The 19,869-nt window shown below is 39.6% G+C and overlaps 1 protein-coding gene across 1 annotated transcript in view; it reads left to right on the top strand.

Annotated features, from left to right (window-relative positions):
* LOC150091939 (uncharacterized) overlaps positions 1-19,651 on the top strand; it is a 73,150-nt gene extending 53,499 nt beyond the window's left edge. Inside the window, exons 3-4 of the mRNA XM_090370371.1 lie at positions 16,502-18,061; positions 19,414-19,651. Of these exons, the coding sequence (XP_090226497.1) occupies positions 16,502-18,061; positions 19,414-19,651 (1,798 nt within the window). The remainder of the gene's footprint in view (positions 1-16,501; positions 18,062-19,413) is intronic.
* The last annotated feature ends 218 nt before the right edge of the window (positions 19,652-19,869 follow it).

Below are 19,869 nucleotides of genomic sequence, written 5' to 3'. Positions count from 1 at the left end.
CTGGACCCCCACACAGAAACTGGTGGGCATTAGGAACCCCTGCTTTGAAATAAATATATTTCAAAATGTGACCAGAAAACTACCATTAAATACTTACTAGGATTGGAGTACATAGTGCACGTAGTATTTGGGGTAAGGCACCACCGGTGGTTTCCCACATTTGCGCCATTGGTACTCTTGCAAAGAAAACAGTACTCTGCAAATGCTTCTTGCATTTACAGAATACTGTTTTAGTGGTGTGTTCTTTATGTAGAGTTGTGTCGTGTTCCGGCGTTCTTTTGGCTACTGAGCCTTGCCCCCCCTCCCCCCCGTTGGGATCCCATGTTGCTCGTGTACACACCACTAGGAAGTGAGCTAAGCAGTAGAGATTGCTTCTCTGGATGATCTTCGCCATGTCTGCTGAGCTTCATGGACAGAGACCAAGTTAATAAAAAAATCTTAATACCTGCGAAACTGCTAAATGGGAGACTCGAGTTGTTGAAGATCAAGGACTTGCCGACTCTGCTTTGAGTGACGCAAAGGATGAATAAAAAACAAGTCCCACTCAGAAGTGAATTTACGTAGCTCAAAGTTTAAGCAATGTTTTCCAGCTAACACTATCAGGATACACAGTAATATCCACATAGATCCAGAAAGATGATGCACAACCATTAACTACACGCATTGGATTCTACTAAAACAACCGAAGAGAGCTGACGTGTTTTAACATTGGCCCCGGAAGATTAACTGAAGAGGATTAAGATCAGGTGTCCAGTAAACATTTTTTTTTAAATTTGTTTAAATTTAATTTCTTTAATTTTAAAATTTTATTTCAGTAAAATTAATTTCTAGAATGTAAATTTAATCTTTAACTTTTCTAAAGTGCTTCTACTAAGTTAAATTCTTTCCGATAACTTCGGTTTGCTTAATTTTAACTTGATTAATGGGTGATCTTGTATCCTTTAATTTCTGTAATACTTTGCTAATTTAAATTCTTTAATATATTGTAAATTTAAATTTTGTAATAGTTATTAAGGTCAAATTTTACTTAAATAATGGTTGTTTACAAAATGCACTTCACTTTCAATATATCGTCCAAGGCCATCATGACTGAGATGGAAATGGCTTGGGGCATTTAAGGTAAGTGTTATAACTTCGTTGCTTCTATAGCCTGTGGCATGTATTCAAAGTTCAGTTTAGTAGACAAACCACGCTCGACTGACTATTCTTTTCTTTGCACCTGATGTAAGAAGTGTACCAATCTTAAATTAAAACGTAGTGAATTACTAGAATATTTGAGTCACTGAAGAAACAGTATATCACAGTTGGTATAACCACAGCCCTCCCTACACAGGGAGGAAAAGGTCGAGTCTGAATCCTTTTAATGACGCGAGGGATTTTTATGGGATTTTTCACAACATGGTTGAGTTAGTCGATCTCAGGAGTACAGCAAACATGCAAATCAACCACAGAACACTTGCAATTTACAAAAATTCACATACGGTGCAATATGGTCTTAGTTTCTGATGCGCCTGAAACTCTATGACAACCACAACATCAACACTGAAGGAACGGGTGCTTGCCCTAAAAACAAATGTAAGTGGGAACGCGTTAAGGACTCAAGCATCTCGCGACCTGCCAAGTGATTTTCCCCCAAATCGGGTTCCAGGACAGAATAGTCCAGTGCATACTGCTCTGGTTAAAAGAGATTTAGTTTTATCGGACATATTTTATTGTCATGGAAGCGGGTAACCTTTTTTTGTAATATAAGACAATTTGGTAAGAACCAGGATGAGTTTGTTAGGAGCAACAACTGATGATGTTACCATCAGATTGTCAGATTTTAATGGGGAGGAGAAAAGAAAGCATTATTATTCATGTGAGCACTAATTGAGGACTTGGTCCTTGAGGTTGTCACAGACATTCTCTCAGATATGCCTGACAAGCTGTGCTTGCTAACAGGGAGTCTAAAACGCTGATGGAACTGATATTCGGGTGACACTCAAGTCAAGTGGACCCAATTCGGCGAAGTCCGGACGGTCTGTGACAGCCAAATCCTCTGCTTGCACCTTCACGATGGTGGGACTGTTAGTAATGCTGGGTATAACCTCCATGCACAAGCACACTGTGGGTGACCACCCACGTGTGAACCAACGTAAGCAGGGGTCGAGGTGTGGCGCCCACACCACATGGAGGAATGCCGCTCCTTTGTGTTACCAGGTAATACTAGGTGGTAGATGAGTCTCATCAACCGGTGCAATACCACCACTTTGCTCATTGGAGGCTTGAAGTGGTGGAATCCATGTTTAGTCTCCAGAGCTAAGTTCCGGTCAACCCTTCCCTATTTCTTCCATCATGCAGTATGATTGACGACTTTTGAGGTTGTGATGAACGTCGTGGCGAGATCCAATATTCCTTACATTTCGAGGGTACAGCTCTAAAACGGTGTTCGCTGGGATGTTGAGCTCACCTTTCAGCCTCACTTTGTCAGGATGAGGCAGAAGCCGTATCTGGCTCTTTGGGCCGTGCATCAGGAGCTCGTTGTGTTCAACAGCCAGCGCTGCTTGTTCGGCACATCCTAAGGTGTATTACGCCGATCCCTCTCTATGCATCAGAAATTTGGTCATCTGCCCCTGCCTCATGCCGTCACAAGTATCTCAGTTTAGAGTATTGGTTGCTTAGATGGATGAACAGGGTAGTTCATCCATCTAACTATCTCCAGATTGATCCTACAAGTAAATCTGGGCACCACTCCCTAGAGACATATCATTATGACAAAAAAATGTCTTCACGCTTGCACGGCTTCTAACGGGGCGAATTGATGCTCCATCGGTATCCACATTGATCTCTGGCCCAAGGAGGGCAAGAGGGGAGCACCCCGACTCCTGTTTTCCTCTGCGTCTTACATTGTCAAGCATTGATTCCCTGAGGAATATGTTTCCATGCAATTGTCTTCGGATCTTAAATAAATTTAGGATCGACCCTGATAGGTTCTTTGAAGACAAGTCCTACAGGTAGGAAACCCTCAAGGACGGATGAGATTCTTCCTCCTGCTCAGAATAATCGCCTCAGAGGGCATAAATTCAAATTGAGGAAAGACATTGTGAGCGAGTGAAATAAGGGGTAGTTTTTGTTTTTTTTTTGGCTGAAGATATATAAGCTTGCTTTCTTGCATCATGTGCCTTTGCTAATGCTAACTGCTACCAGATAACGAATCTATGATACTCACCTGCTCCTGGACACGACTGACTTTTTTTTTTTAACTTGCCTGTTTGTATTTGACAAAGACTTTTTGTCTTCATGTAATCATATATTTTGTATATTATTGTGTATTTTGTATATTATTGTATATTTAATCCTGTTAATGTCTCGGGTCGAGCACGCATGTACTCTATTTATTGTACATGCGTTCCTCGCACCTTAGTCTGTAAATATTCACACCCTTCTGGCACAGAGCCGTCCCGGGGTGATCCAAGGTTTCTTGGGAAATAAACTGATTTTAATAATAATAATAATGTGCAGGACGCCCTTGGGCGTCACACTGCACGTCAACAACCAGTTCTTTGGTCATTTGGTGAGCTAAGGTCTGGAAGAATGCGATTTGTTGCCACAGAATCTTATAGATACCCTTATATCGAGCATGGTTCACCGCTGTCAAGCCTGTGTAGCCATTGGAGGGGATCAGGTGCCGTACTGATGTCATGTGACCATATTTTCGAGCGTCTTGTATCGATCTCTGTAATGTGACCTTTTTGGTAATTCTTATAGATCTCCCATAAATGTCCTTCATAGAGCAGTCCGATTTTTGGTAAAGGAGAAAGTATGACAGATTGATTTTATTCTTTTATTTATTATTATTATTTTTTTTTTGCTGATGCTGAACGAGTCTTCTTCCTCGCATCATTTAGCCAATGTGATACATCCCGCAGAATCGCTGATTCCACTTTGAACGTTCTATTCGCAACATATCCTTCAAGAATCAGGTCACGGTTGTGTGTTCATATATAACCGATGATTACTTAACTGGGACACGAGATATAGCGAGGCCCCTTGAAAGACGATGTAACAAACAGCAATAATTTTTCACAAGGGATTTCATCAGAGATTTCAGCGAAATGACGGTAACCGCAGGAGTAAAATGTTTCATGAGAAACAGGTTCTTGTGTGGTGGCTACTTTTATCTGGCGTACTTTCCAATTTGCTGAAACATTTGATCTTCACTAGTGGGTATGTGTGTCTGCATTTGTCTGTTTGGTAGCTAACGAGGAAGAATGGATAATAAGAACATACAGGTCAGTTATCTTTCTATAATTCCATGTTATTCTAACCAACCATCTCCTACAGTTCTGTTTACCATTAACCAGCCTAACTCCAAATTACACGCAATTTTTTGATCTCTTTGCCTGTTTTGTGGGAAAAATGTCCAACTCTTTTCTGGACTATTATTATTATTACCATTATAAAAATTTAATTAACAGGAAGTATGATTAGTTCGGTCTCCGCGAGCTAAACCACAAGGAAAATAATATTTACAAAGATTAGCTAAAGCTCTGAACTGGACGGCCTCGTTTTCTTTGGTCATCATAATTGCGTTCATACAAATTACAAATAACGCATTTATGGATAGTGCACATTCCCTTTAATGGAAGAGGAAGTTTAGACGAGGACGCCAGAGAAAGTTGTAGACGTATCGAAGGTTGCCCACTTTTATTGTTTTGTTTTTTAACAACGCTGCTCCCTGCATAAACACGTAACAGATTATCGCTTAGTTTGCGTGAGTACACCTGGCCAAAGAGAGTAAAATAAACGTAAGTATCTTTTAATTTAATCCGAAATTTGCAGTATTTTATAGAACGTGTTTATAATTAAAGTTTTTATTTCTCAGATGCTTTGCTTTTACACTAACTGTTCTAAGAAATTTTAAAATTAGATGCCACTACAAATCTCCTAAAAATCAATTTTATACATATATTGGTTGAAGGTTGAAAGATGAAAGAAGATACTTGTTAACAGTAGACTTCTATAGATTGCAATTTTCAGGAAATATGTAAGAAGGAAGGTAGTTCGAGAAAACGGAAGTTGAATGAATAAATGAGGAAGAAAAGTTGGTTCTGTGAGTTTGAATCTGGACAGTAAAAGGATGTTGACTGGTGGTGGTGGTGGTGGCACGTGTTCGGACTGTTGTGGAAAGAGAGTAAGAATTATAGAGGCGAATTCAGAATAGTGCCCATGGAAGTATCTATAGAAAGGGCAGGCAGAAGAAACAGAACGTCTGAGACAGAGAGTGGAGAGACTGTTAGGGATGAGTTCCAGTTCACAGGAGAAGCAATGAGGCATTTCATGCAGACTGTGTGCAAGGTGTCGCACAAGCTGTCACTGATGATTTGGGGGTTATATTAACTATCATGAAGTAGATCCCCTAATTGAAATACGAACTAGGTTGAATCAGGCTGAGTATATATATTCTGGTTGATCGGCAGTGCCATTTGGGGGGGGCGGATTTGTGATTTTGGTACTCCTATATTCCAGGACGACAACTATCCGATTCATAGGGACTGTATTCTTTCAAACTGGCACAACAAACTAGAGCGAATGTTAGGGAATTTAAATTGGTCAGCCAATTCACCAAATTAAATCCTATTGAGAACTATCTTGAACTTATGGGACTCTAAACCGTATGAGACTATCATGGACGGAAAGTGAAGAACACAACATAAAAGCATCCATGAAACAAAGGAATACGGACTCAACTGTTTGCCGAATTGTCTACTATTCATATAAACTGTTTAAAGGGTCTAGTTGAATCCCTGAAACTTCATGAGTGATTCGCGCTTAAGGAGGGAGTTACGCGTTCTGAATTGAAGAACTGCACAGATGACTAATTTGTTTCGGGTATCCGTATACCGCCTTACCAAAGTGCCCAAGAGCAGAAACTTGTGCCACCTCCAGCTCCAGTAGTTAGCTAAAAGAAAAACTTTTAAAAAGTTTCAAGGTGTTTTAAAAATCAGCCAGACTGTCCCGTTCAATGTGATTAATTTGGTGGATAAAATGTTTTCTACCGTTGTCATTCAGGAGGTCAACAGCTCCTGTTAAAAAGAAGCAACTTTCCACCAAAATACTTGAGAAACCAATAGGAGATGAGATTACACTATCAAAGATGGTATATCATACCTTCATAGAATCTACCAGAACAAATTTAGATGTGACGCTGTCCGTAGTGTTCACTGAGTACATTTGGCGAAATGATGTCAGGTGGCTCATGTAGCTACGTAGAGGTAATCTGAAGTCTGCTTCTCGTCTGGCGACTCATGGTCCTTCAATAATACTATTTATTCATAATTGGTGCATTAACTAACTGGGTAGTCCCCACCTTGGGTACTGCGTACAGGTGTGGAGGTCTCATTTTAGGAAAGATGTAGAGTTGCTAGAACGAGTACAGAGAAGGGCAACACGACTAGTGAGATGAACAAAGAGGTTCTCTTACCAGGAGAGGCTTAAATTCTTTAAGTTGCCGCATCTGGAGACTAGGTACCTGCGAGGTGATCTGATTGAGGTGTACAAGGTCTTGAATGGTTTGAGCAGGCTCACTGCTGATGGGATACTTCCACTTGCTCAGATTATGAACCTGAGGGGCCACAGATTCTAATTGAGGAAAGACAGTTGTAGAATAGATGCGCGGAAGTTTGCCTTTAGCCAGCGGGTAGTTGATTAGTGGAACAAACTTCCATCTGTCATTGTGGAAGTGGACAGGTTAAATAAATTTAAGGCTAAACTAGACAAACATTTGGAGTGACCGGATGGGTGAAATAGGAAGGGGTTTTTTTTAGAAGATATTTATAAACTTGCTTTCTTGCATCATATGCCTCAACTAATGCTAATGCTAACTAGGACAGTCGCTACTCCAGTCTTATACATTTCAAAAGGGATGTTGAGGGCGTGGATGACTAAATTGCAAGCATGGTACACTTGTATTTTGGAAGACTCTTTTGTGTTACAGTACGAACAATACTGAACACTGAATACAAGTTCCTGACTTATCCACCACATAGCAGTGTGGGTTTTGGATTTGGTGACATTTAAGTACTAAAAAGCGAATTTCTTATCCAAAGTGAGGCCAAAATCAGTAGAGGGGCTTGTCTTTTCCACTTTTTCTTTTCTTCTGAAAAAATGTTATTGGTGCAGTTTTCGGTGGGTTAAATACTAGACCTAATTACATTAGGTATTTTTAAAGTGGTATTTCAGTGCAGGAATGTTCGGTATTTAGAGTATCCGATATGAGGTGCAAATCCTTAGAATTTATGTAATATTTAATTTTGAATATGAAAAAAAAAGTTGGTTGTGCAGTTAGCGATAGTAAAAGGTAGCTACAAAAATAGTTACGGAAAGAACTCCACTTTGGGGAACACTCTTATGCACACGACATTCAGAGTTCGTGTTATTATACACTCACTGGCCAAAAAATTAAAAACCTTTATGCAATATCCAGTAGGGCCACCTTTGCCAGAATTACAGCTCATATAACGGGTGGTATGAAATCTATTGGTATCTGATGATATCTAGTTTATTTAGACGCGATGTTGTTCATAGTGTTTGTCCAGATTTGACTGTTCTTCCATCAAGCCCAGAAAATCACATAGTATTTATCTGATACCAAAGAACATGTAATTACACCATGTGACAACCTACAGTTGCATACCTCACTTTTAATAATCTGTCAAATAAGAATCTTCATGGGAATATCCATGCGGTTTATCATAGATTTGCGATCGGATTGAAATCCGTGAAATGTGGACAAAGGTGACACAACATATTTTTAGGCGCTCTTGAAAACATCCTTGCACAGTCTTGTTTTATACACAAAGGCAATATCGACTTGGGCTTTCTCATTATCGATTGGACACGATGTTTACAATACAGAAAGAACAGGATGTACAACAATATTTGGCTAACAGAGTATTAAAGGATGATGGGTATGACCAGTAACCGCCCCATGAGAGAGCGCTGCTCATGCTACAACATAAATACCAGAGGGCTGGATAAAGAGCACAATAAACTCTGGCTCCGTTGTCATTTACCTTCGTTCACATCTATTGGTGGCGGTAAACAAACTGTAAAGAAGGATAAATAGTATGAAAGGAAATTCTGCAGACAGCATTACATTTTTTACTGCTTCAACCACTGACCCAGGATCACTTGTGTTCAAGCACCACGAGTCACGGGAAGGCAGATGTCACTCGCGATTGTGGAGTACCATCTGATGGCCGGTCTAGTACTTATTGCTGTTGGTCGTTTCGTGGATATCGACTGATTACATACCCTTTATTACACAATCTACCTTGGTCATCTTCGTTGTCACCCTTAGGGGTGTTCCCAATGCAAGGCGCTAACACTGATTATTCCTCTCTTTAACTCAACCAATATTGTCTAGCCCTCGTGGGTAGCACAGTTAGTAAAATCCCCGTCCTCCCCACATTGGGTGGAAAATATCTGAGTGCCAGTCCCGTCGATGACGTGAGGAATTTTTATGGGTCTTTTTCACAACGTGGTTGAGTTAGTCGGTCTCAGCCGAAGGTAGCATATTTTTCTTCTAGCAAACAGAAAATCGATACGAAACCTACGCAATTTGCAAATAATACACACGGAGCAATTTAGTATGGTTTTAGTTGCTGATGCTCCTAAAACCATACTATATATATATATATACTCTAGCAATTTCACTCTCGTTTTGCCGAGATCACGTCAATTCGCTGTACGTGACAACTCAATGTGTGCGACAGTTCGGTGTACGAAACAATTTGGTGGATGGCATTTTGGTGTATGGCAATTGGTGACTACGACAATTCGGTGAGTACAACGATTCGGTGAATTAATTGGGAGAATTCGGTGTGTGGCAAAGCACTGTCACAGACCCTGTTATAAATATGCACACTGGGCTTCAAACAGACAATTTCAAAAGTGGATATGCAAGATGACACGTTCAACAGAGTTACCTCAACAGTTGAACAGAATTGATCACCTCAACAAATGCTAGACGCCGATTAACATGGTGTAAGGAGCGCAAATCCTGGACTCTAGAGCAGTGGAAAACAGTACTATGGACAGACGAATCGAATCGAAGTTCGCACTCTACAAGTCTGATGGCCATTTCTGAGTGTGGCGAATGTCAGGGGATCAGTTCCTTCCTGATTGTATCCTCCCAACAATGAAGTTTGGTGGAGGCAGTGTCATGGTTTGGCTTGGCCCCATTAGTCGTTATCGACAAAACCATAAATGCTGTGGAACACACACCAGGACAGCCTGGACACATGCACTTCCAATGTTGTGGTAATACTTCGGGGAAGGCCCATATCAGTAAGACAACGCGCCATGCCATACTGCTCGGATCGTAACAGGGTGGTTTGAGGACATGGGTGTGGAAAAGTTGGATTGGCCAGCCCAGAGTGCTGATTTAAACCCTATCGACCATCTTTGGGATGTATTTGATCGTCGGGTACGTACACGTCGAGATCACCCAAAGAACAAGGCCGAACTGGTGGCTGCGTTAAAGGCCGAGTGGAGGAACATATCACCTGACATTTATAAAGAGCTGGTTGAGAGTATGCCGCGAAGATTGAAGGTCGTCATAAAAGCCAAAGGTTTCAGCACAAAATATTAAATGACAATAAAAGATTTTTTGTTGTCTAAAGGCAGGTGTCCGGATATTAATGGTAGGGAAATGTATTTTTGGTGGAGTGTACTATCCACCTTCGTTTCTTAATGCACAACCTACATTTTTTTAGGAGATCCCATTAAAAAAGTGCCACGGACAGGTTAAAGATTGGGATTCAGGAGAACCTTGATCGCACACGGGGATGGGGGAGTTGTTGCACAGAGAAAAAGTAGAGAGCGTTAATGGATGCCGGCTGGGTAATGCGCACCTTCTAACGTCTGGTTTGCAACCCGCGCTATACATTTTATTGAAAGAAATTAGTAGAAAGGTAGCACCGTCGATGGGTTAAGGGTAGGTGGGCAAGTTTCCCTTAAATTGTGTTATGGTCGGAATTGGCGTGAACCCCATTTTGACACGGCACTTTAGTTAAGTGGCGTGTACTTTAGTAAGCAAAACATAAAAATAAATTATAAATGATGGAAAACAGTTGCTTCTCCTTCGTAAACACTTCCTTTTAGAAACAGGTTTTCATAGTACAAAGCCAAATGAAGATCAAACAAACGATACTGTATTGAACATACGCTTTTGTGGAACGTAGCTAGGTTTCAGTAGATTACCTTGAAGGATAGGCAGTAATCCAGAACTGTCGCATCCAATTTCAAAACTGTAGTTAGCATTTAAATTCTACTCAACGTAGCAGTACCAGTCCTCAGCTTACTTCGAATGGTACGTAGATATTCTGCTGTCAATATCGATGTAATTTTGTTTCTAGTGCGCATTATGAAACACGTCAATGCGCAGTACCAATCCTGTTGCCAGACCACAATAATTCATTCCAGTGAGTGGTGGCAAACTTCCAAAAGTGATTTTTAAGCGGTGGTCAATTTAGTGTGACTCGAACGTGCAAGTTATTCTCTCCAGGCAATTTTATCTCTCGCAAAACAGGTATTTATCCATCTATTATATATTAAACAGCTAGCAACTACTGCGATTATATCTTGATGTCTCGTGATACCTCAGTTGCCTTTGCTCTTATTCAAATCAGCCCACCAACATTAGAAAATAATTACTAACTGCAATTATTTTCTATTATGCTGTTTGTGAAACTAAACAGAAACGACATTAAAATGTGAAACTATATAAGTGCTTTAACATGTGAGGCAATAATAGCATTCTGTTTAGAAATTAGTGCTTTTTAGAGCAGTGCAATACCGAGGCAACTCGAAGTGCGATTATTCAGCAGCGTTATTCAAAAAGCTCATTAAATGGGGCAAGTACCACTGAAAGATGTCGAACAAGACACCTCTTGCGGTACCCCTCTAGTTACTCAATAAGTTGAGGGGGACCTCAAGGGGTGCTTTGTAGGACGTTGGCAAAATGTGAAAAATTCCTTCAGACTTATTGTAATGTAAATGACTTAAATTCTGACTACTTGTTTTACAATTTATTATTTGATATTCAGTATTATTTCATGCATGTACACTCTGCTAATGTTCTCGGACACGTGTATATTAAATCCCCAGTATGTATAAGAGATTTATATGGCAGGTATTGCAATGACCTTGTATCAAGACTACATAGATAAGGAGGCTTCCTGCGCAAGGCTCACGAGCGGGACGCTTTTCCCTAAGACTGAAGGATACATGCTCGCCATCCACCAGGTAATCAACACCAAGAACTATATAAGATACATCGCCAAAGAACCCCAGAATGAGTAATAGATGACACAAGAAGAAGCTGCCTGACCGTAGGCTGTACTGGAGATCCCCATCTCAGAGCCGGAACTGGAACCACACCATAATAATATAGTTTAAACTATTAAAAAGATACTAAACTACTATAAAGATTAAGGTGACGTTTCAGGTATCTTACAGATACCCGTCATCAGACCATGCTATTGGGAAAAAAAAATAGAAAGGGTTACAAATTTGAATATATTAAAATATAATTAGCATAATTTCGATTACGATTGTAATTGTAATTTCTTGGTGATTCCCTTCATCTTCCGAATCTCTCTCTCTCTCTCTCTAAAAAAAAAGGGTTTTCTAGACAGACTAGTGCTGACATCTGACGTTTACAATTTCAACTTATTGAGAGAGAGAGAGGCTCAACAAATCATTTTACTTGAGAAGATTGAATAAAAAGAATTATGCTGAAATAAAATCAGCTTGATGACCGTAATATAGACAATGTCTCAGCATTGTCTATATTACGCAATAAAACAAATAATAAACTTTAAATATTAAAGAGTTATTTTTTTCATCTTTTATTGTAAATTTCGAATCATTGTTTGTAATAAACTCTGAAAAAATTTAGAACATTTAAAGTAAACGATATTAGTTCCAAAATCACAGCTCACAAAAATCAAATCAAAAAATCGATCTAATTCCTTCTGAATTTTGCAATTTAGGCAACTACCTATGCATAAATTTAGGCCTGATCTACACTCACTGACCAAAAAATTAGGAAAATTTTGTAATTAGGAAGCTAGAATTTTGGTTGGGTCTTGCTCTGGCATACAGATAGAGAAGGGAGGAGATGAAGGCTAGGGGGGAATAGCTAGGAAAGACTGGGGTCAATAGAGTAGGCGACCCCAGCATGTGCCAGTGGGGCATGGCCATGCCCCACCAGAGAGAAAGATGTGGGATGGCAGGGGGGAGGCAACAAGAAGGCTGTTGCCTCCCCCCTCTGCCAGGGAAGGGAGGAAAGTGTGCCCGTCAAGGGAACCGGCACAGGTCGCCGTATGGTCTGGCGGCTGCATGTCTGCTTGAGTCAGGTCCTTGGTTGAGTCCTAGTTGTCTAATCCAGGTGTAGGTTCCTGTCTGTGGTTGTCATCATCAGCCATTTTCAATCCACTGCAGGATGAAGGCGTCTCCAGCAACTTTCCAGTTCCTTCTGTTTTGAGCACTGGCCATCCATTTACTACTCAAAAACTCATGAATTTCATCTATCCATCTCCGCCTTTGTCTTCCAGGTTTTCTTCTAGCTCCTCTTGGGTACCATTCTGTTATTTTCTTAGTCCATCTGTCATCATGTCTTCGAGCTATGTGTCCTGCCCAAGACCATTTTAGTTCTTTAGTTTTGATAAGAATGTCCTTTACTTGAGTTTGCTGCCTAATCCATGTGTTTCTCTTCTTATCTAACAGTCTGATTCCCAATATAATTCGTTCCATTCTTCGCTGTGTAGTCCTCACCTTCTCCTCCATTCTTTTGGTGAGTGCTCAAGTTTCACTTCCATAAGTCATGGTGGGGAGTATACATTGGTTCATTATTTTACGTTTCAGACAAACTGGGATATTGCTCTTCAGTATGTGACTATATTTCCTGAATGATATCCATCCAAAATTTATTCTTCTCTTGACTTCCATCCATTTATCATTATACAGCTAATAACTTGTCCCAGATAAGTATATGACTCCACCTTTTCAATTACTGCTCCTTCAATCATTATTTCCCTTTCTGTGGCATACTTGTTCATCATTACTTTTGTTTTATCCATATTCATCTTTAGTCCAAAATCCTTACTAACTGTGCATAACTGATTAAGATTTTCCTCTAATTCTTTGGGATCGTGGCTTATGACCACAATGTCATCTGCAAATCGTAAATGGTTTAGGTACTCTCCGTTCACATCGACTCCTTTCTGCGACCAGTCTAATCTTCTGAAAGCTTCATCAAGGGCAGCAGTAAACAGCTTCGGAGATATTGTGTCTCCTTGTCGAAGTCCTTTCTCAATTTTAAATTTCCTACTGTCTTTGTCTAGTCTAATAAAGGAGGTAGCATTCTCATATATTTTCTTCAAAACCATAATATATGGGGTATCCATGCCTTGTCTTTCCAGTGCCCGAAACATTGCCTTATGCTGTATGGAGTCAAATGCCTTTTCATAATCCACAAATGCCAGGCATAATGGTGTTTTATATTCATTTTCTTTCTCCCTTAGCTGTGACATTACGTGGTGATCCATAGTTGAGAATCCTGTCCTAAAGCCAGCTTGCTCTTTCGGTTGATTCTCATCAAGTATTCTTTCTAATCTGTTAGTAATCTAATCTCTTGTGAACAACTTGTAGATGTGGGATACCAAGCTAATTGGTCTATAATTTCCAATTTCTGATTTATCTCCTTTCTTATGCAGCAAAACTATGATTGCATTATTCCACTGCTTAGGCGTCACACCTTTTCTAATTCACTTTGTGAAGAGCCTTGCCAGTTTTTGTGTTATGTCTCTTCCTCCCAATTTTAACAACTCGACAGTAACTTCATCTTCCCCCGGGGCTTTCCGATGCTTCATTTTCTTCAATGTATGTTCTACCTCATCAGGAAGAATATCGGGTATGTCGTATGTGTTATTAATTTGCGATCCATCTTCCCCACTGCTGGTATCATTCCCTCGCTCCTTGTATAATTCTCTATAGTAGTCTTCTGCTATTTGAATTATGTCTTCTCTGCTGTTTATAAGTACACCATCGCTATTCTTCAGTTTCAGTATCATTTGTCTTTCTGTATTACTGCTCATGGCTGCTGATTTAAATCCTTTGTTTTCCCTTAATGCTTGTTCTACTTTTCTTGTGTTAAATCTTCTTATGTCCTCTCTGAGTCTCTTTCTAATGGCTTTGCATAACTCAGTATTCTCAATTTTCTCCCTGTCAGTGTTTTTCTTGCTCTTCATTTGTCGCCTTCGGTTCATCATGACAAGTGTTTCTTGACTAATTTTTTCTTCTTTGGATTTCTTTTTCCCTATAAGTTTCTTGGGCTTTATCACTTTCAGAAAGTTGTAATATTCCTCGTCGATATCTTGGTCCTGAGCAGTCTGCAGAAGCTCAAACTTGTTCTTAAGTTCCAGTACATACTGCTTTTTCTCCTCTTCTGTTATCTCAAAGACCTTTGTATTATTTACTCGAGTCAGTTTTTCTCTTTCCTTTCCTACATTTATATCAAGTGTACATCTTACCATTCTGTGATCACTTCCAACATTACCTTATTCAGGATGGTAACATCTTTCACAATATATCTTCTGTTAGTGAGGATGAAGTCGATTTCATTAGTTGTTAATCCATTTGGACTCTTCCATGTCCACTTTCTGTTCACCCTTTTCTTGAAAAAAAGTGTTCATTACTGACAGTCCTTGAGATTCTGCAAATTCCACAAGTCTTTCACCTCTTTTATTTCGTTCACCAATTCCCAAATTTCCTATAGTTCCTCTTTCTGCGCTGTTTTGCCTTTTTCTAACCATAGCATTGAAGTCCCCCATAATAATAGTGTAGTGGGTTTTCTGCTCATCTAGAAGACTCTCAATCTCGGTGTACATTTCTTCAACCTCTTCATCATTATGGCTCGATGTTGGTGCATAAATCATTATAATCTTTAGCTTGTACCTCTTAGAAATTTTGAGTATTAGTCTTGAGACTCTTGGTGATGTACTTTTGAATTCCAAAATGTTGTTTTTAAAATCTTTATGGACCAGAAACAACCTGTGGTTGTCACTTGGCCTTAATCAGGTCCGTAGTTGTGGGTATTTAGTCCAGTCTGTGGTTACTTATGTCTCTGTCTGGAGTCATGGTCATTAGTTGTTGGGTCCTGGGTCCATTTGTTGGATCCGAGTTTGTCGAGTCCGGGTGTAGGATCCTGTCCGTAGTTGTCACTTAGCACCAGGAAAGGTCCATTAGTCATGTCTGTTGTTGCGGGTGTTTGGTCCAGTATGTGATTACTTCAGTTTATGCTGTTTCTTCCTGGGATGCAATCCCTTTGTGCATTGTCTTGATGGTGACTGTCCGTGCACCTTATATGGTTGTTTTCAAGGTCATATATTGTGGGCCTGAGAATTGCTATTGTGGCTGTGGGGGCGGAAGAGTATGCCTTCTGTCAAATAGATCTTCTGCAAAGTTTGCCAGTGTTTTGTAGCTGTGCGCCTGCTCCAGTAAGCGTTCCTCTTGATTCTCTGGTACATAATGTAATTCTGTAATTAGTCGGCATCGGAGTGGTACATTAAATGCTCCCACGTTTCCACTAAGCCACAATGACAGAGGGGAGCGTTGCTCAGTCCAAAGGTCATCAGTTCGAATCTGATGGCGCCGTGGCCAGTTAGGAGGTACGTGGCCAGCAATCCTGGTGAGAGACAGCTTGGGTATTTTGGATATACTGCCGAAACAGTTTGGAGGAATTTTCGCATTATTTGCCCTTTTGTTGAGTTTTTCCACCGTGTTTGCCAGGTTTGCTGGAGATGTACAGTTAGTCTCTTTTTCTCTATTTTCGGTTCGCTGGCTACGCTAATGTGAAATTTAGGCAGGTATCCGGTATGCCTCTGGAAAGGCTGTAAAGGAGTCCACTGCGTATCACTTCCAGGTCCAAGGGGAGGGCAGCTGTGAGCACCTGAAGCGCGTGTGTACTCACTGTGTTGCAAGCTCGTGAGATAGTCAGCAAGATGTACCTCTGAATGGTTATATCCGAATGGCCCTAGGAACATACCCAAGATTTCTAACATATACCTGACTACCTAATTCTCCGCACCTGAATTCGATTGAGAATGCCCAGCATATGTTGGTAAGGGCTATTTGGCTTCTCAGTCTTCTGCTGACCACAAAACAGCAACTCTGATGGAATAATAGTAAAATCTGGAACTAGACTCCTTTACACACCTAGTGGAAAACATGCAATGAGCCACGACGTGTACATCTGTAATTTAGACAAAAGATGGCCCCGCTGGATATTGATTAAAAGTTTCTAATTTTAGAGGGAGTGGGTGAGTATAGGTTTTTATATTCAGGTTTTTATATGTGATTGATAATTAATAATTCAATTTCTTACAAGTTCTACATAACAATTTCTGCTTTCTCCACAGGCGTGATTTTATTACATTTTGTTTTTCATTTTTAGACAGAAAGGACTTAAAGAAATGGATATGTCACCAAGAATTCATCTTCGTTCTGATAAATTGATATATTTTCTTCTAAATATCATAATATTAACATTTTGTGAGGAAGTGATTTGTGAGCCACTGCATCTAAATGAACAGATTGTGCAGACCACTAAAGGACCTGTGAAAGGAACAATTATAAAAACAAAACAAGGTAAAGCTGTAGAAGTCTTCTTTGGAATACCATATGCTAAACCTCCCGTTGGAAAGTATCGCTTCCGTCCACCAGAACCCGCTGATGATTGGACAGATCTATTCAATGCTACTAAAAAACCAAAAAACTGCATCCAAAGAGTAGCACTAGGAAACAGAAGGACAACTAGTCTTTTCAAATTGGCAATGCCAAAAGGGTACAGTGAAGATTGTTTAAAATTAAATGTTTGGAGGCCAACACCTGCAACACAGAATGCATCGGTTTTGGTATGGCTCCACGGAGGAGCGTTTGTCATGGGATCTTCAACTATGATTATAACCGAAGCCCAAGGCTTAGTTTCGGAGGAAAATGTAATTGTGGTTTCCATGAATTACAGACTTGGACCTTTTGGGTTTCTTTATTTCGACCATCCAGACGCACCTGGAAACGTAGGATTACTTGACCAACTATTGGCAATTAACTGGGTTCGAGAGAATATTGCGCAGTTTGGAGGCGATCCGGAGAGCATCACACTATTTGGAGGGAGTGCAGGGGGAGCAAGTGTGGGATTTCATCTGCTGTCTCCACTGAGTAGAAATCTTTTCAAGAGAGGAATCATGCAGAGTGGAGGTGTACTATCGCCATGGGCAATGGACAAGAGAGCGGAAGCTATCGATCGTGGACTTCGTTTGGCTAAAGCATTAAATTGTCCTCATGATGAAAATGATATTTCTTCTATTTTGGAGTGTCTTTGGCGGAAAAGTGCGGACGAAATTGCAGAAGAAGAACCGAAATTACGTGGTATGACTGCATCTTCTTTTGTTCCTGTAGTTAACGGATATTTCCTTGTTGAAGATCCAAAATTGTCTCTGATGAAGAATCATTTTATGAACGTAAGTATTCTCATCGGCTCCAACTTAAATGAGGGATCTGTAGCTACCATGGTTTATTTTCCTGATATATTCAAATTTACCGAAGAACTTACAATAACTTTTGATCAGTTTTTGCATGTTATGAAGACAATTTCTCCTCTTAAGGACATAATGGCTCAGAAGGCTATCGTGTACGAATATACAGATTGGATCGACTTTGACTACGTTAGTGGAGTTGATCAATTCTTAACAGATGTTCATTTTGCATGTCCTGCAAATCAATTCTCTCACAACTATGCAGCTGCCGGCAATGATGTCTATTTGTACAACTTCGCATCTCCCCCACAAAGTCCACTTTCTTTCAAGTTTCCTGAGTGGATGGGAGCGGTACATGGTGGTGAACAAAGTTACGTTTTTGGACAGTTTCTCACTCCACTGTTCAGCGATTCCAGTCCTGGTGAAATTCGTCTATCACGAAGAATAATGAGATACTGGGCTAATTTTGCAAGGACAGGGTAAGTCTGTTTTTAGTTTTTACTTATTACATTTTAAATGAAATGCTGTCTAAACGAAAAACTTCAACTCTTTTTTTTTTTCCTTCTTTTTATGCTATCAGCAAGATATGCTGAGATGTCTATTTTCTCTGCAGTGGTTGTCTTCTCTGCCCTTGTTCATATGGACATCGATTAGCAACTCTCACCATTCTTGTTGCACTTGAATCCTTTGAACCATACTGTAAATGCAAATTCACCTATTGAGCCACCTGTTTACGCTATATGGTAAACTTCATATCTCATTGTACCATAACCATAGATCTTTTTTATTCTGAAACTTCTCTAGTTTATAACTCCTGGATTTCTGTTCCCCAGATGGGGAACCTTACGTTTACTGACAGAAGCATTAAACTTCAAATGTTATTTTTCAAACCATAAGTGCAACCAATCGAAGTCACTTTGAAGCAAAATTGCCTAGTTGTGGTCAATAACCACCTTTCCTACCTTCAAATCATCAACGTACTTTGACAACTTCCCTTGCAGATCCTTATAAAATGTTGCTAGGGACGATTAGAAACAGGAGTGGCCACAATACTGATTATTGAGGGACTTCCTACAGTTTTCTACCCTGAAAAATGTACATTTACACTAACGAATGTATTCTCTGTCTTGTGTTTTTGAGATTGTAAAATGTGTAAATGTCTTTGAAACACAGTCAATTATAGTTCCATGATTAGTAGTCGATACAGATCTAGACGTATTTAACATTAGTCCAAATTTATTTTCTAAGAAATCAGTCAAAGGTTTGGATTCAGTATCTGCAAAATTAACGATGTTCTTGTAAATGATTTCATGCTCGACTACTGTTGAAACCTGTGGAGGATCTAAAACACGCGATTGAGCTAAATATGATTTGGTTTCTTTTTGGAAGATGCAATCGAAGCTGGTTGTTACAGTATACTCTATATAGCCGGTTCAGGAATCAATTGAAAATCCTCAGGTAATTCATTCGAACTCAAATCGTCTGGATCGAAATCTTCAGGAAGTTCTTGAATATAATTTCGTGATGTTGACGGTCCAGCTTCTTGATGAGAAGTCGATGTAGAAGGTTGATGCTGATTAAAATCTTGAGAAGCAGATTTTATTAAACTCTGCATTTTTTTTCGTTCTCTGTGTTTAGGAAGTGATGTCCTAAACGTTATGGCTAACCAAGCATCTTGGTTAGCTATAACCAAATCATCCCTCGCAATTTTAGCATGATTTTAATAGAGGTAAGGTTAGACATATAACAGTTTTGATCTTTCAAATGTGTTTTAAAAAGAAATCTTTGAGATATTAGTCTAAAATATTATACTTATTGACACTATTTTCAGGAATCCAAATATATCACCTGATGGATCAATGGAGACAGACATATGGCCTCTTTATACAACACAAAAGAAGGAATACTTAATTCTCGATCAATCGAATTCCACTAATGTCGGGCGTGGATATCGTGAAAGGAAATGTGCTTTCTGGAGAGAATATATTCCAGATATTTTACAATTTGCAGGTGAGAAATTCTTTCTTCTCAACTATATTGTTCAGATATGCTTCAAAGAGCGTTGTTAGAACCGAATATTTTGAAAATATAAGCCCTAATCCAGAAATTAAATACCCGGAATTAACTGCAGTCTAAAGTTTTTCTCACAATGACTTAGACATTAAAAATTCCAAAGGCTTTTATTGGTTAAAATAAAATTAGCTTTGACTAACCTTTAAAAAACATTTCAGAGTTATTTTAGAGCTAACTGGTTCGGTTTCAAAAGGTAATTTTGAAATAAGATTGT

The sequence above is a fragment of the Mastigoproctus giganteus genome, chromosome 1, assembly GCF_048544385.1.
Source record: "Mastigoproctus giganteus isolate SK-2022 chromosome 1, ASM4854438v1, whole genome shotgun sequence".
NCBI classification, from domain to species: Eukaryota; Metazoa; Arthropoda; class Arachnida; order Uropygi; family Thelyphonidae; genus Mastigoproctus; species Mastigoproctus giganteus.
This window is presented reverse-complemented; position numbering and strand designations above follow the sequence as displayed.